Consider the following 18,788-nt stretch of genomic DNA (forward strand, 5'->3'; position numbering starts at 1 on the left):
TTACTTGGTGAAGGCCACAGGACTGCAACAACCGTGTCTCTGTCACTAGCAAACACAGTCATGGGTGGCAATAGTAACTCACTTGAAGCGCACCCTGGAACTATGCAAATGAGGCTTAAATCTCTACAGAAGGGCTATTAAATTCCGGTCTTGGAGGGACCCAACATTTCTGATTTTGGATTTGTATGGTTTTTCAAAGAACAATCCCATTTATGGCTCTTAAGAGACTCTAAAATGGTTCACTTACGGCAGGGTTTCCCAAATTCTGTTCTCGGCACCCCAAGGGATGCAAGTTTTGTTTTTTGCTCTAGCACTACACAGCTGATTCTAATAATCAACTAATCATCAAGCTTTGATAATGTGAATCAGCTGTGTAGTGCTAGGACATAAACCAAAACGTGCACCCCTTGGGGTGCCTAGGACAGAGTTTGGGAAACGCTGACCTACGGTATCACTCTGAAGAATCTTATTTGGTTCTAGGCTTGGGCAGTATACCGTATATACCGTATACCGGGGTAATAGTATTTGGAAATAGTATTTGGAAATTGTTTACGTTTTTCAATAAATTGTAATATTTGTAGCTACTTTTAAAGTAAATACCTGCAGTCAACTTGTGCAATACGTTAGGGGATGAAGAGGATCACATTGTCCATTTCACCTGTCACATTATTTTACCTTATGAAGCTTAGTTCCCCAGAACAGGTGAGCCAGTCACGTGCTGGTTTGTAAATAGCACAACAGGAGAAAGCGTGTATTGACAGGGGTCACATTTTATATTGAAAGCCAAGTGTTCTTTTACTTCAATAGAGTGATCAAGGACATACAACTATAGTTTTCCTTCACAGAAAATACATTAGTGCAACACATTCAGCATCATTTTCATCAGATGACAACAGAACGCTATTTGGCTGGCAGCCACACAAGTTAGCGCTTACAATAAAAAAGCAAGGTATTTTTGCAAAAATGTACGCATTATAATGTTTATCATATAAAAAAGTAGCCAGCTACATTTCCTAATGTTTAGTTTAAAGTTAATCTTGCATTTTACTGGAGAATGGAGACTGGCAACACCCAGAAAAGTACTGAAGAAAGCAAAGTAGCTCCACATCAGTCAGAGCACTGTCCAGTGATAGAAAGCCTGTTCGTGAATTCTCTTCCGAGTGGAGAAGTGCAACAGACGCACAAAATGAGTCTGATGCAGAGCAGAAATTACAATAAGAAGCATTTTACATCTGCATTTACAAAACGCAGCAAGATATTTCAAAATGTTTCCTTCTGATTTAACGCGACCCCTAATTTGAACTCGCTAGTTATCTAAGTAACTAGCTTAATTAATAAAGTGATGGGGCATCATATTGTGTTAGCTTTCTGACATGTTTGAGAAGTCTTAGCCATTTGGAACATTGCCTTGTATTTTTTCTCCTCTCCGTTTTCCACCCATCTTCTCCTCCCCCACTGGATTGCCTGTCTTATTGTTTGCGCTCGTTAGCATATTTAGCTAACAGCCTCCATGGAAATCCGCATTTACTTTTGCTAATTTTGTTACCATTCTGTTAATACAGTGGTTGCTCCACTGAAGGTTTTGCGATTACGCTGCGGTACTTAGAGGTAATTTGTGGTTTAGTACGGTACCCTGCATCACCACTTCATTGCTCCAGACCAGTGCAAGGGGGAGATAGAGACACAGTAGGACACAAAAGTGTAATCAGTGCTCTAACTGACAATGAATGGGTGACATAAACCTAAATAGAAACTGATAATTGTGCACGACTTCACTATTACTTACTAAAACTGTTGTTACATTGAGGTTTTCATTATTTTATTTTGTTAGGATTATTTTGCTCTTACTGTAGTACTGTATGCCACTCCCGACCAGTCACATTGTACAGTGCCTGAGTGGCACAATGGTCTAAGACACTGTGTTGCTGTAGATTCGCTAGCCAGCTATTTTCGTCCGAACGTAACAACGTAGTCAACACTGCTAGCTAGCCAGCTAGCCACCGAATAGCAGCACAGCAGCATAGCAGCACTGGAGAAACGATTACATTACAACGGAACGACTTGATTAGTGTAGTGTTAGCTGGCTACACAGTTCTCTTTGCTATCTTTGTATCTAAGATAATCGTGTAGCTTAGAGTTGGTTAGAGTAATTATTCGGTTAACTAGCCAGCTATTTTCGTAACGTAACGCGTAGTCAACACTGCTAGCTAGCCAGCTAGCCACCGAATAGCAGCATGCAGCTCTGGAGAAACGATTACATTACAACGGAACGACTTGATTAGTGTAGTGTTAGCTGGCTACATAGTTGTCTTTGCTATCTTTGTATCTAAGATAATGTGTAGCTTAGAGTTGGTTAGAGTAATTATTCGGTTAACTGCCAGCTATTTTCGTCCACCGCGCTGCGCTGCCGTCTCCTACCTAGTCAACACTGCTAGCTAACACTGCTAGTTAGCCAACTTCTACCGAATAGCAGCACTGTAGAAACTCACACTACAACTTACATTACAACGGAACGACTTGATTAGCGTAGTGTTAGCTAGCTACATAGTTGTCTTTGCTGTCTTTGTATCCAAGATAATTGTGTAGTTTTTGAGTAATTGTCGAGGTTACCTAGCCAGCTACACGTTCAAACAAAGTCAACAACGCAGCCACTGCTAGCCAGCCTATCTTCACCGCCAGCAGTACTATATCATTTAGTCAATAAGATTTAGTCAATAAGATTTTATTTTTATTTTGCAACGTAAGCTTAACTTCCTGAACATTCGAGACGTGTAGTCCACTTGTCATTCTAATCTCCTTTGCATTAGCGTAGCCTCTTCTGTAGCCTGTCAACTATGTGTCTGTCTATCCTCTTCTCTCCTCTCTGCACAGACCATACAAACGCTTCACACCGCGTGGCCCCGCCATTCTAACCTGGTGGTTCCAGCGCGCACGACCCACGTGGAGTTCCAGGTCTCCGCAGCCTCTGAACTGCCGATCTGCGGCCAACAAGGCAGAGTTCATCTCAGCCTATGCGTCCCTCCAGTCCCTCGACTTCTTGGCACTGACGGAAACATGGATTACCACTGACAACACTGCTACTCCTACTGCTCTCGCCTCGTCTGCCCACGTGTTCTCGACACCCCGAGAGCTTCTGGTCAGCGGGGCGGTGGCACTGGGATCCTCATCTCTCCCAAGTGGACATTCTTCTTTCTCCCTGACCCATCTGTCTATCGCCTCCTTTGAATTCCATGCTGTCACAGTTACCAGCCCTTTCAAGCTTAACTCCTTATCATTTATCGCCCTCCAGGTTCCCTTGGAGAGTTCATCAATGAGCTTGACGCCCTGATAAGTTCCTTTCCTGAGGATGGCTCACCTCTCACAGTTCTGGGTGACTTAACCTCCCCACGTCTACCTTTGACTCATTCCTCTCTGCCTCCTTCTTTCCACTCCTCTCCTCTTTGACCTCACCCTCTCACCTTCCCCCCTACTCACAAGGCAGGCAATACGCTTGACCTCATCTTTACTAGATGCTGTTCTTCCACTAATCTCACTGCAACTCCCCTCCAAGTCTCCGACCACTACCTTGTATCCTTTTCCCTCTCGCTCTCATCTAACACTTCCCACACTGCCCCTACTCGGATGGTATCGCGCCGTCCCAACCTTCGCTCTCTCTCCCCCGCTACTCTCTCCTCTTCCATCCTATCATCTCTTCCCTCTGCTCAAACCTTCTCCAACCTATCTCCTGATTCTGCCTCCTCAACCCTCCCTCCTCCCTTTCTGCATCCTTTGACTCTCTATGTCCCATCCTCCAGGCCGGCTCGGTCCTCCTCCTGCTCCGTGGCTCGACGACTCACTGCGAGCTCACAGAACAGGGCTCCGGGCAGCCGAGCGGAAATGGAGGAAAACTCGCCTCCCTGCGGACCTGGCATCTTTCACTCCCTCCTCTCTACTTTCTCCTCTTCTGTCTCTGCTGCTAAAGCCACTTTCTACCACTCTAAATTCCAAGCATCTGCCTCTAACCCTAGGAAGCTCTTGCCACCTTCTCCTCCCTCCTGAATCCTCCTCCCTCCTCCCCCCTCCTCCCTCTCTGCGGATGACTTCGTCAACCATTTTGAAAAGAAGGTCGACGACATCCGATCCTCGTTTGCTAAGTCAAACGACACCGCTGGTTCTGCTCACACTGCCCTACCCTGTGCTTTGACCTCTTTCTCCCCTCTCTCTCCAGATGAAATCTCGCGTCTTGTGACGGCCGGCCGCCCAACAACCTGCCCGCTTGACTATCCCCTCCTCTCTTCTCCAGACCATTTCCGGAGACCTTCCTCCTTACCTCACCTCGCTCATCAACTATCCTTGACCGCTGGCTACGTCCCTTCCGTCTTCAAGAGAGCGAGAGTTGCACCCTTCTGAAAAAACCTACACTCGATCCCTCGATGTCAACAACTACAGACCAGTATCCCTTCTTTCTTTTCTCTCCAAAACTCTTGAACGTGCCGTCCTTGGCCAGCTCTCCTGCTATCTCTCTCAGAATGACCTTCTTGATCCAAATCGTCAGGTTTCAAGACTAGTCATTCAACTGAGACTGCTCTTCTCTGTGTCACGGAGGCGCTCCGCACTGCTAAAGCTAACTCTCTCTCCTCTGCTCTCATCCTTCTAGACCTATCGGCTGCCTTTGATACTGTGAACCATCAGATCCTCCTCTCCACCCTCTCCGAGTTGGGCATCTCCGGCGCGGCCACGCTTGGATTGCGTCCTACCTGACGGTCGCTCCTACCAGGTGGCGTGGCGAGAATCTGTCTCCGCACCACGTGCTCTCACCACTGGTGTCCCCCAGGGCTCTGTTCTAGCCCTCTCCTATTCTCGCTATACACCAAGTCACTTGGCTCTGTCATATCCTCACATGGCCCTCCCTATCATTGCTATGCAGACGACACACAATTAATCTTCTCCTTTCCCCCCTCTGATAACCAGGTGGCGAATCGCATCTCTGCATGTCTGGCAGACATATCAGTGTGGAGTACGGATCACCACCTCAAGCTGAACCTCGGCAAGACGGAGCTGCTCTTCCTCCCGGGGAAGGACTGCCCGTTCCATGATCTCGCCTCACGGTTGACAACTCCATTGTGTCCTCCTCCCAGAGCGCTAAGAACCTTGGCGTGATCCTGGACAACACCCTGTCGTTCTCAACTCACATCAAGGGGGTGACCCGTTCCTGTAGGTTCATGCTCTACAACATTCGCAGAGTACGACCCTGCCTCACACAGGAAGCGGCGCAGGTCCTAATCCAGGCACTTGTCATCTCCCGTCTGGATTACTGCAACTCGCTGTTGGCTGGGCTCCCTGCCTGTGCCATTAAACCCCTACAACTCATCCAGAACGCCGCAGCCCGTCTGGTGTTCAACTTTCCCAAGTTCTCTCACGTCACCCCGCTCCTCCGCTCTCTCCACTGGCTTCCAGTTGAAGCTCGCATCGCTACAAGACCATGGTGCTTGCCTACGGAGCTGTGAGGGAACGGCACCTCCGTACCTTCAGGCTCTGATCAGGCCCTACACCCAAACAAGGGCACTGCGTTCATCCACCTCTGGCCTGCTCGCCTCCCTACCTCTGAGGAAGTACAGTTCCCGCTCAGCCCAGTCAAAACTGTTCGCTGCTCTGGCACCCCAATGGTGGAACAAACTCCCTCACGACGCCAGGTCAGCGGAGTCAATCACCACCTTCCGGAGACACCTGAAACCCCACCTCTTTAAGGAATACCTAGGATAGGATAAAGTTTCCTCCTACCCCCCCCTCCCCCTTAAATGAGTTAGATGCACTATTGTAAAGTGGTTGTTCCACTGGATATCATAAGGTGAATGCACCAATTTGTAAGTCGCTCTGGATAAGAGCGTCTGCTAAATGACTTAAATGTAAATGTAAATGTAGATGCTGGTTCAATACATGTGCTGGCCATGACTGGGAGACCCATGAGATGACTGTAGGTTTTTAGTTTATCTCCCTTTAAAAACAGAAATAAATAATTCTAAATAACAAACTGTCTTTCTTTACAAATTAGTAACAATGTCTCACCCCATGTTCAAGAATGGCCTTTATCTCGCATCTTTGAAAATGAAATAATATCCAAATAGTTTTTCTTTATTAAACAAAGCAATTATTATTATTGTTATGAATTTAGAATGATATCAAAGCCCCTTGGATACTCTCATATCTACAGTTGAAGTCGGAGGTTCAAATACACCTTAGCCAAATACATTTAAACTTAGTTTTTCACAATTCCTGACATTTAATCCTAGTAACAATTCTCTGTTTTAGGTCAGTTAGGATCACCACTTTATTTTAAGAATGTGAAATGTCAGAATAACAGTTGAGAGAATTATTTATTTCAGATTTTATTTCTTTCATCACATTCCCAGTGGGTCATAAGTTTACATACACTCAATTAGAACTTGGTAGTATTACCTTTAAATTGTTTAGCTTGGGTCAAATGTTTCGGGTAGCCTTCCACAAGCTTCCCACAATAAGTTGGGTGAATTTTTGCCCATTCCTCCTGACAGAGCTGGTGTAACTGAATCAGGTTTATAGGCCTTGTTCGCACACGCTTTTTCAGTTCTGCCCACAAATGTTCTATAGGATTGAGGTCAGGGCTTTGTAATGGCCACTCCAATACCTTGACTTTGTTGTCCTTTTGCCATTTTGTCACAACTTTGGAAGTATGCTTGGGTATGTATGCTCGTTTTACTGTGGATATAGATACTTTTGTACCCGTTTCCTCCAGCATCTTCACAGGGTTCTTTGCTGTTGTTCTGGGATTGATTTGCACTTTTCGCGCAAAAGTACGTTCATCTCTATGGGACAGAACGCGTCTCCTTCCTGAGCGGTATGATGGCTGCATGGTCCCATGGTGTTTATACTTGCTTACTATTGTTTTTACAGATGAACGTGGTACCTTCAGGTTTTTGGAAATTGCTCCCAAGGATGAACCAGACTTGTGGAGGTCTACAATGTTTTTTCTGAGGTCTTGGCTGAGTTCTTTAGATTTTCCCATGATGTCAAGCAAAGAGGCACTGAGTTTGAAGGTAGGCCTTGAAATACATCCACAGGTACACCTCCAATTGACTCAAATGATGTCAGTTAGCCTATCAGAAGCTTCTAAAGCCATGACATCATTTTCTGGAATTTTCCATGCTGTTTAAAGGCACAGTCAACTTAGTGTATGTAAACGTCTGACCCACTGGAATTGTGATACAGTGAATTATAAGTGAAATAATCTGTCTGTAAGCAACTGTTGGAAAAATTACTTGTGTCATGCACAAAGTAGATAACCAACTTGCCAAAACTATAGTTTGTTAACAAGACATTTGTGGAGTGGTTGAAAAAAGAGTTTCAATGACTCCAACCTAAGTGTATGTAAACTTCCGACTTCAACTGTATATAATTAACCCTGATATTAGCAGGACACTGTACATTGGTCATTGCTCCTGCACTCAATGGGATTGGCTTGCAGTTCTCCAGCTGTATCCACTGAAAGCGTGCAAGGTTTAAGGCACGAGGGCAGGGGGCACGGGATGGGCCGCAGAGCCGCGCACAGAAGACAGACCTAGCCCATGGGGAAGAGGGAGGAGGATAGCACATAAGACAAACCTAGCCCACGAGGAGGGAGGTGGGTAGCACAGAGGACAGACCTAGCCCATGGGGAAGGGAAGATGGAGTAGGAGGATAGCACAGAGGACAGACCTAGCCCATGAGGGAGGAGGAGGGAGGAGGACAGTAGCACACTGAGTAGCACAGAGCAACACTTATTTTTTTATTTTACCTTTATTTAACTAGGCAAGTCAGTTTAACTTCTCTGCGCTACGGATCCCTTGAGCGGGATCATTTTCCTAAACAACCGCTGAATTGCAGGGTGCAAAATATGACTAAAAATATTTATAATCATGCAATCACAAGTGAAATATACCAAAACACAGCTTAGCTTGTTGTTAATCCACCTATCGTGTCAGATTTTGAAAATATGCTTTGCAGCGAAAGCAATCCAAGCTTTTGTGAGTGTATCAATCAATGCTACAACAGCTAGCCCCAAATTAGCATGGTCACGAAAGTCAGAAAAGCAATAAAATTAATCGCTTACCTTTGATAATCTTCAGATGTTTGCACTCACGAGACTCCCAGTTACACAACAAATGTTCTTTTTGTTCGATAAATATTACTTTTATAACAAAAAAATGCCATTTGGGTTGCACGTTATGTTCAGAAAACCAAAGCCTCGTTCCGTTCGACGAAAATTCCAAAAAGTATCCGTAATGTTCGTAGAAACATGTCAAATGTTTTTTATAATCAATTCTCAGGTTGTTTTTAACAAACATAATCGCTAATATTTCAACCGGACCGTAACCTAATCAATAAAAGAGAGAAAGAAAATGGAGAGCTACCCCTCTCGCGTGCAGGAACTAATCAGTTCCTGGACTAGTTTTGAAAAATCTCGCTCATTTTTCAAAATAAAAGCCTGAAACTATGTCTAAAGCCTGGTCACAGCCTGAGGAAGCCATTGGAAAAGGAATCTGGTTGATACCCCTTTAAATGGAAGAAAGACGGGCCAGGAAACACAGATAAAAAATAAATAAATCACGTCCGGGTTAGATTTCCTCAMGTTTTCGCCTGCAGAATCAGTTTTGTTATACTCACAGACAATATTTTGACAGTTTTGGAAACTTTGGAGTGTTTTCTATCCCAATCTGCATATTCTACGATCTGGATCTGAGAAATAGTCCATTTACCTTGGGAACGTTATTTAACTTCTAGTTCCTCCCAAACCCGGATCCGGGAGCACCCTCCACAGTAAAAAGGCTGACTAGCATAGCCTAGCATAGCGTCACAAGTAAATACTAGCATCTAAATATCATTAAATCACAAGTCCAAGACACCAGATGAAAGATACACGTCTTGTGAATCCAGCCATAATTTCTGATTTTTAAAATGTTTTACAGGGAAGACACAATATGTAAATCTATTAGCTAACCACGTTAGCAAAAGACACCACTTTTTTTACTCCACCAGTTTTTTACTCCATCAGTAGCTATCACTAATTCGACTAAATAAAGATATATATAGCCACTAACCAAGAAACAACTTCATAAGATGACAGTCTGATAACATATTTATGGTATAGCATATGTTTTTTTTCCGAAAAATGTGCATTTTTCAGGTATAAATCATAGTTTACCATTGCAGCCACTATCACAAAACTCACCAAAGTGACTAGAATAACTACAGAGAGCAACGTGTATTACCTAATTACTCATCATAAAACATTTCTTAAAAATACCAGCGTACAGCAATTGAAAGACACAGATCTTGTGAATCCAGACAATATTTCAGATTTTCTAAGTGTTTTACAGCGAAAACACAATATATGTTATATTAGCATACCACATGAGCTAACATCACCCCAGCATTGATTCAAGGCAAAAAGCGCGATAACGTTATCACCACCAAAAATATATTAATTTTTTCACTAACCTTCTCAGAATTCTTCAGATGACAGTCCTGTAACATCATATTACACAATGCATATAGAGTTTGTTCGAAAATGTGCATATTTAGCATCACAAATCGTGTGTATGCAATGTAATCTGTCAAAACATGGCATGCATTCTGGTCGGCGCCATCTTGGAAAGGCACTAAGTTTACGATTATTTATCGATTAGATTGACTAAAAAAATACAGGTTGGACAGCTAATGAAAGATGCATTAGTTATTAATGCAACCGCTGAGTTAGATTTTTAAAATTAACGTTACTAGACATACAGTGTGTGCGTTACAGCCAGACTAGTGCCGCAACAATGGCCGACAAATGCGTTTACATTTTTCCACATAAATATGGAATAAAATCATAAATAGCTCTTACTTTTGGACGAGCTTCCATCAGTATCTTGGGCAAGGTGTCCTTTGTCCAAAAGAATCGTTGCTTTGTTGTAAAACGTCCTCTTCAACTTCGGAACTAGCAGCTAACAATAGTTACGTGGCACACACATGTCCAAATCCTCAAAGCGCAATACTACGAAAATTCAGAAAATAGCAATATACTCGCATAAACTGATATAAATCGGTTTAAAATAACTTCGTTATGATGTTTCTAACACCTATATCGAATTAAATCACAGACGGATATATCTTAGGGCGATAACGAGAGCTTTTGAGCATGCCATTCTGATGTCCTCTCTTGCGCCTTGATGAGCGTCCAAAAGAACGGACATGTCACTCCATGGCCTTTTATAAACTCTGAGAAATACATAGAGACTCCATTCCACTTCTCATTGGTTACTGACATCCAGGGGAAGGCGGGTGCAGTTCATTTCGACCCATAGGGCACACACAGAGCTTTAAACTGATCTGAGAACAGAGCCTAGTTTTCTGACCTTCGCATGTCCTGTCATGATTTTCGCTGTAGAAAGAGTTCTGGTTCACCCACAGACATATTTCAAACGGTTTTAGAAACTAGAGATTGTTTTCTATCCAATAATAATAATAATATGCATATTGTACGAGCAAGAATTGAGTACGAGGCAGTTTAATTTGGAAATGTAAAAAAAGAAAGTGCTAACAGCTCCCCCTATTGACAAAAGGTAAAAAAAWMTATCTGACCCCTAGCGTCAAGAGGTTAAGAACAAATTATTCTTTACAAGGACAGCCTACTCCTTCCTCCCGTCGGAGAATTAAAAAACCCTGTCTCCCGCGTGCCCCTCTCATGCCCACGCACGACACAGGGACTATTTAGCTAAATAGCACAAGACTATAGCCTACCCCAACCTTCACGTTGTACAGCACCATATTTTCCGTTCCATCCTAATGGAAACCCAGAGGGTTTTTCGTTTTATTTGGAGTAGGAACACCATAATAATAATAAATTAATTAAGCAAGTACCAGTCAAAAGTATGGACACACTTACTCATTCCAGGCTTTTTCTTTATTTTTTATATTTTCTACATTTTAGAATAATAGTGAATACATCACAACTATGAAATAAAACATATGGAATCAGTTAACAAATTCTTGTTTCTAAGGACTGCCTACTCCTTCCTCCCAGTTCGGGAATTGAGCCCCGGTCTGCCGCATGCCCGCACGACACGGGGATTCTTTAGCTAAATAGCACTGTAGCCTACTCCCGACCACCACGTTGTACGGAGCCATATTTTCTGTTCCATCCTAACAAAAATCCAGAGTTTTTTTTCTCGTTTTTCTTGGAATAGAAACACCATAATTTTAATCAAATTAATCAAGTAAAATTTCTTAACACCAGTCCCATATACTATGTTCTTACAAAAAAAGGTTTTCAATTCTCTCGTACAGCCACTAATGAAAGCTATCAATTGCTTCTCAAATATGCCCTCTGGTGGTCAAACTAGCAATAACTAGCATTAATGGTACCAGTGGTTGGCACTTAAATAACGTGCCATAGAATTCTGCGGCGCCACGCAAGCTGTGCTGCAGTATGCTGCAACTTTTAAAGGACGAACCACTGTAGATGCCCAATGAGCTTTTTTGTGTTTTTGGCACCCCCTTGAGTACAAAGCCGGAAATACTGTATATCCCGGGATGAAAGGAGGATGGTATGATGATATGAAAATCTGAATACCACCAAACCCTATTTGTGACTCACCACCTGGATTCGGTCTTATGTAGCAAAATGTGAAATGGTGCTTTTTTGCAGATGTTTACTGACACCGGTCATATTGTTGTACACACGTCACGTAACGTTAGCTAACGAGCCATCCAGCTAACATTAGCTAGTTAAACAACATTAAACAAAGTGCCAACAATGCCTAACATTAAGCTCTAACTAGTGAAGCAAACAGCTCTGGGAAATGAACAATAACCTCAGCTAGGGAGCCAGCCAGCTAACATTAGCTAGCTAGCTAACAGTACAGTTTAGCTTAAGACATATAGCTAGCTAGCTAGGTAAACAATGAACCTAGCTAGGTAAACATTGTTTAAGATCACACATGTCACGTAACGTTAGCTAACGAGCCAGCCATCTAACCATAGCTGGTTAAACAACAATGAACAGCTTGCCAACAATGCCACAGTGCTGGGAACTAACCAACCAGGTCCAATGTTAGATAGCTAACATTAGGCTCTAAATAGAAAAGCAAAAGGCTCTGGGAAACAAATAATAACGTCAGCTAGGGAGCCAGCCAGCTAACGTTAGCTAGCTAGCTAACAGTACACTTTAGTTTGAAATGAAACCACTTTCAGTCAAAATTAGAAACGTGTGATATCTGAAAATGTAGCTAGCTATCTGTCCTGTATACATCATCATGCATGATGCTGGACGCATCTCCCTGTCAGGAATGCCATACCACGGTTGCCCTTAGTTTGAAGATGTAATCCGGAGACAGGTGTTTTCTCCATCTCGTTAGCTATCATACTCTAGTTCCACTGATTTCAAAACTTGATCCTCCAGAAAGTGGGGAGCAACACTTATGCAGTTCCACAACACAATACATTAAAAAAATGCCACGTTCGACAGGATTACCGACACAGACTGACGAGCTCAAATAGACAGAAGCCTTGAATATGGCAGACCAATCCTAACTCCTCTCTCGGCATGTCCAGCCCACTCATTATCTCAGCCAATCATGGCTAGTGGGAAGGTTGTTCACTTTTTCTGTGGCTTAACCAAAAAGGCTCGTAATTTAACAATTTTATTCTTATTTACAGATGGCATACAAGTTTGTTATTAAGGCACATGAAAGTTCACATTTTCGAGTGTGTCAAAAAAAAGAATTTTGATCCCCAAATGAGATTAGAAAGAAATAGTCACTGGAGAGAAGCCTCTGACTCAATCATGTATTGATGAGAGAATAAAGAGAATACAAGGAACATGTCCTTTGTTTGTGACTTGCTGTTATGTGTTGGAGAGAAAAAGACTGACATGTTCTTCTTACCGATGTGTTTTCCGTACATGTGGAAGAAGAAGCCGAAGCAGTATGCCGGGGGGTTGGTGATGCCGTACGGGTTCTTGGGCGCCACGTTGAAGAAAGGACTGACCAGCCTTGCTACCTCGCCCTCCTTCCGAGGCCGGGACGTCTCGATGTACATGTAGAAACCTGTAGGGTGGGGAGAACACAACACCAAATAATAAGGTTATACCTGTGGGTAGAGAGAACAACACCAGAGGGCCAGGCTGTCTTTAGGACCCAAGGAGAGCTCTGTTGTTTGTAGACATGACTCTTAACAGCCACAAGTTGTGTTAAATCACATAAAAGAAACCCTTGGTTGTGCTCTTTGTATTCCGGAAAAAATAACATTTCTGTAACAATCACATGGAGTATTGCTTTGGTTATTGGATGGATAATTGTTTTATTAGAATCCCCCAAAGGGAACATGATATAGAGGATGTATGGGCACATGATATAGAGGATGTATGGAACAAGCCCTCAATATCTTAGAATCCTTTGGGATGAAAATGGCGTCTCCATCCAGCTACTAGTGAAACAGTGGAAGTCAATTTCCACTAAAGACCTCTCCTCTAACCAGACACTAACCAGAGGGCAGAGGGGACAGAAGAGATGGCCATATCTCAGAGTTATCTGAAACCTTCATGGGAGAAGCAGCAGTGAAACGAACCTTCCCTGCACATGGCCCGAGTCTCATTCCAGACTCACTCTACAGTCCCACTTTGGGGCGGGGGAAGGTAGCTAGGATGGAGAAAAAGCTTTCATACCCTCCAGCTAAAATCAAATAGAATTTCTTCTCTTTGTTGAATTTGATATCAGATAATTGCAGCCCCTTAGGACTGGTGGGCTGGTAATGAAATGCTGGACAGTTTCAACTAATTACAGTGATTAAAGCCAGTATATTATTTACTACTTCAGCTGCTGGTGCTACTAGAGCTGTCCATTCCTGTAAAGACCAGATCAATGCTCACCCTCCCTCAGGACTGACACACAGGCCAACTGCCACCGTTTCTTGCAGAGGGTGTGTCAGATTGTGAAACGAATTTGCCTGTGTTTACACTGTATCAATCTCTCATATTGAACACTAGCAGGCAACTCCCTGTCAGGCACTGTCCCCATGGAAACCAGAGAGAGAGGATGGGATATATATATATATATATATATATATATATATATATATATATATGATGCAGAGAGAGGGGGGATACACACAGAGAGAAATGACTACCATGAAAGTGAGAGTGCTTAATTGTTTGTTGCATGTTCCATTGTGTTGATATTGACAAGTGTTATTGATTGGCCGCGTGTAGTGTGTATTGTTAATACAGTATCTGTACTGAGTTGACTACCAGGGTCAAGACTAAAATATTACTCAGAAAGACCTGGAAGTTTACCTGGAAGCCAACCGTACCAATACGCTGTGAAAGAAAATGTGTCACAAACAGATACATGTAACATAGCTGAAGCCACCTGGAGTGGTAGCCAAACACTTGCAAACAAGTGTAAAAAAATATTCTAACTAGTTAATCTGGCTAACATAGTTAACTGTGGCAAAACAATTCCCTTATGACCTGCTTTGTCGCATTGAAGATTCCCAAACATAGTGCACCTAAAATCCTAATGACATCACAATAAAACATACAGTACAGTAGCTTTGTTTTCCTTCCTGGGTTGGCTCACCCTGTTTGGATCCACTGCGGTCACCGCTAGGCCCGGTGTTGGGTGTGTACTTGGTGTCACGGGTGGCGGCGCTGTGTCTCGTCCAATCGAAGTCGTCATTTTTGTCCTGTGTGAACATGCAGATGGGCTCCTCCTCGAAGCTGCAGTGGAACTCTCCTGAAGAGCGGATCAGAAAACCACTGTTACAGTCATCATTGGAATATAAACACGAGAACCTCATCATGTAATCTGAAAGCTGCAGTAACTCTCATGGAGCACTGGTCGAGAAATGCTCTTATAATCATGTCCAAATGTAGGTAAAAATCAGAGGAGGCTATAGGAGGATGGGCTTATTGTAATGGCTGGAATGGAATGAATGGAACGGTATCAAACACATCAAATATATGGAAACCACATGTTTGACTCTGTTCCATTAATTCCATTCAAGATATTACAATGAGCCCGTCCTACTATAGCTCCTCCCGCCAGCCTCCTCTGGTACAGATGGAAATACTTGATATAACCTTTTCATGGTGTTCACCATGACATTGGCTACTGGACCATGACTGAATGGCAGCGGTGCATTCTATATTCTTATGTTGATCATGTGAATAAACACATCAGTCAATGGATACTGCTATCCATGTCTACCAATGGTTGCATGACTAAGTCTCTGAGTCTGAGTTCACCCAGTGAATGGCTGTGCAATGCATTCTATAAGAGGACATACTGTTGAAGTTAATGATGTTGAAATCAACACGGGCCGATGCATGTGCGTGTCTAACAATGAGAGAGCTACAGGTATAGGCCAAAAAAAAGGAAACAAACAATAATATAATACGAAAACAACACGATATAACCAGAAGACATTTAGAAACAGAAGTGTCCTCAAAGAGTTGGTAAAAAGCAGCATCTAGATTCAGGACGTGGGGCCGTGTGATAAATATTCATTGATTTATTAAAAGGTAGCTGGAAGCAGTTTGAAGTGGCGACCTTGGTGGAGGCAGGAACTAGAGGCTTTACACAGGTAGTGGAGAAGCAGGCGTGGAGAGGAGGAGAGGAGGAGAGGGGGGAGAGAGAGAGATGAGAGAGAGAGAGAGGCGCACACACATACACACACACACACACACACAGAGGAGAGTGGCCCAGCTAAGACAGCCAGAGACAGAGAGAGGGGCCTCAGCTCTTGACTCCTCTCCCCCCCAGTGTCCAGATTTGCAGATCTAAATGGGGGTCTGGCCCCCAGCATATCTCTGCTAATGTCAATCCACTGTGAGCTAAACTACATGGACCTGTGCCTTAGTGGAGATGGACGGGGGATTGGGAGGGGAGGAGTGGAGTGTAGGAGGAGGTAGAAGAGTAGGAGATGGAAAAGTGGAAGGAGGAAGAGGAGGAGTAGGAGGAAAGGGGGGGTTGGAGGGGAGTGGAGAAGAGGAGGAGGTGTGCAGATTAGATCTATTGTTCAGATAAGATTGGCTGCAATCTATAGGGGGTTTGATAATGATGCTAGTAATAAATTATTATATTTGTATGTGCTAACTGCTAACCCAACACAATTACACAATATGCTTTAGCAAGCGAGTGTTTGTGAAGTAGGGAGACGTTAATGTGGAGGTTTTCCGTAAGTTACATGGGACCTGATTATAACATAATGTGAGAACGTTGGAGAGAACACATAGAATGCATTAATGAGCACCACACACACACACACACACACACACACACACACACACACACACACACACACACACACACACACACACACACACGAAGATTCCACTGATATCCCCCATCCCACCACACACAGCGTGTGTGTGTGTAGTGATCATTAATGCATTCTATTCTTTCCAGTGTAGTTATAAAATATATTACAGGAAAAATACTCAACAGGATTCTGGCAGGGCTGCTCAGCTCTGCCTAGTTAAGGGTGAGAATGTCCTCATCATACTCCGAGACATGCTAAGTGATGTGAGAAACAAAACAAACTGTTACTTACTCAGGTGAGGGTTGACGGGAGCTGAAAATCAAAAGCGAGGTAGTCATCAGTAAACAATACAATAGTCTTCCATCATTTAAACAGCAGTTTGCTGACTCATATAGAAGGGTTTGGGTGTTGCCCTTGAGGTGTGTGGAGTAATGGGACATAATGTCACAGAATGTCAAAAGGTACCGTTACACCCAAAACAGCACACAAACAGTGTGTAACGCAACCTTCTAACCTGACATTTGTAATGATTGAACATTAGCAGCTGGTAAACTTTGAATTCTGTTTCCTGGTGGCCATCATCTCAACTTCGAATGACACATTCTCTCAGAGTACAATTATAGAGTTTAATTGGAAATGGAAATGTTTAATCAACTTTTAAATGGCATAACTGAGATAAATCATCTCCAGTGCAGCAGAGACAATCATTATCAGAGTAAAGATAGGAATGGATCCAAGAACAAATGAAAGACATTTGAAATAAAAGAGGATACAAATCTGTCCACACGGATGAGTGCACACACACACACACACACACACACACACACACACACCACACACACACACACACACACACACCACACACACACACACCACAAATGTGGCACATACACACACACACCGCAAACGTGCACATACACACACACTTTCCCCGCTCTGTGCTATCTATTGTGTGAGAGTGGGACTACTAAGAACAGCCCGACCAGATAAAACAGATGATTACTATTCCGTTAATTTGCCTTACTGATGTCCGTACCAACGGCAACTTCCACTCACAAGCACCTTACATAAACTTTGAGGCATGTGAGACATCTCATCTCACTAATTTGTAGGAATAGCCTTTCTTGTTGGTTGTGTTTGATAAGGGCCAGCGGCCTCATTTATAAATCGTGCGTACGTACAAAATATACCCCAGAATTAGCTTTCACCAGTTTTCATGCAAAAGTTGGCGTTTATAACATGTTTACTTGATGTGAGAATGTGCTTACGTCCCAGCAAACTTCAGACCATGCGCACGCACATCTGCTACTGGATGAAATATTGTATTGCAAGTAGTGCTGTTAGGTGACCATATTACTGCCACACCGGCGGTCACGAGTCATGACCGCATTCTAATTCCACGTGACCATTTAGTCACGGTAACTAGGCTTCTCCAAGCTCTGATACTGCTGATGGTCATTAGTAGCCTACCAAACTTGCTAACTGCCTGGTACTCAGTGCTCTATTGTCCCTCTAATCACTCTGACATCGATGCAAATGTAATTGACAATCAAATCAAACTTTTCATGAGTGCCCATGAACTCATGTTGCGCACAAATTTTTCTCCCCTGCCCCTGTTCCGAGACATGTGCATGAGAATAGTCCATTATAAATCAAAATACACATTTCACACATATACTAAATAATATGTAAAGACAAGATTAAATCAAGAATAGTCTGAATGGTGACAATATTAGCCTGTCACTTGTGAATTATTATAATGATGCCCAGCTTGCGTGCACTAAGGCAAGAAACAGCGCATTACTTTTTTGGGCGACTTTTTCAAATCATAGTCGCACACCTCCTTAGCCTAGCCCACGGGGCTATATGTTTTGATAAGGTTTGTATCACATCTCCTTAGCCTAGCCCACGGGGCTATATGTTTTGATAAGGTTTGTATCACACCTCCTTAGCCTAGCCCACATGCCTATATGTTTTGATAAGGTTTGTATCACACCTCCTTAGCCTAGCCCACAGGCCTATATGTTTTGATAAGGTTTGTANCCTAGCCCACAGGCCTATATGTTTTGATAAGGTTTGTATCACACCTCCTTAGCCTAGCCCACAGGCCTATATGTTTTGATAAGGTTTGTATCACATCTCCTTAGCCTAGCCCACAGGCCTATATGTTTTGATAAGGTTTGTATCACACCTCCTTAGTGTAGTTCCAACTCATTGTGGCTAAGGAGGTGTGTAAAATACATATAGCGGCTTATTATCAAAACATATAGGCCTGTGGCTAGGCTAAGGAGTGTGATAAAACCTTATCAAACATATAGGCCTTGTGGCTAGGCAAGGAGTGTGATACAAACCTTATCAAAACATATAGGCCTGTGGGCTAGGCTAAGGAGGTTGATACAAACCTTATCAAAACATATAGCCTGTGGGCTAGAGCTAAGGAGGTGTGATACAAACCTTATCAAAACATATAGGCCTGTGGGCTAGGCTAAGGC

General features: G+C 43.1%; 1 protein-coding gene across 1 annotated transcript in view; it reads right to left on the reverse strand.

Moving 5' to 3' along the window:
* The window catches only part of LOC112068313 (MAM domain-containing glycosylphosphatidylinositol anchor protein 2-like), a 381,767-nt gene that overhangs the window by 38,538 nt on the left and 324,441 nt on the right, over positions 1-18,788 (reverse strand). Inside the window, 3 exon segments of the mRNA XM_070438102.1 lie at positions 12,921-13,082; positions 14,613-14,768; positions 16,588-16,608. Coding sequence (XP_070294203.1) covers positions 12,921-13,082; positions 14,613-14,768; positions 16,588-16,608 — 339 coding nt within the window.

The sequence above is a fragment of the Salvelinus sp. IW2-2015 genome, unplaced genomic scaffold (genome assembly GCF_002910315.2).
Source record: "Salvelinus sp. IW2-2015 unplaced genomic scaffold, ASM291031v2 Un_scaffold396, whole genome shotgun sequence".
Lineage (NCBI taxonomy): Eukaryota > Metazoa > Chordata > Actinopteri > Salmoniformes > Salmonidae > Salvelinus > Salvelinus sp. IW2-2015.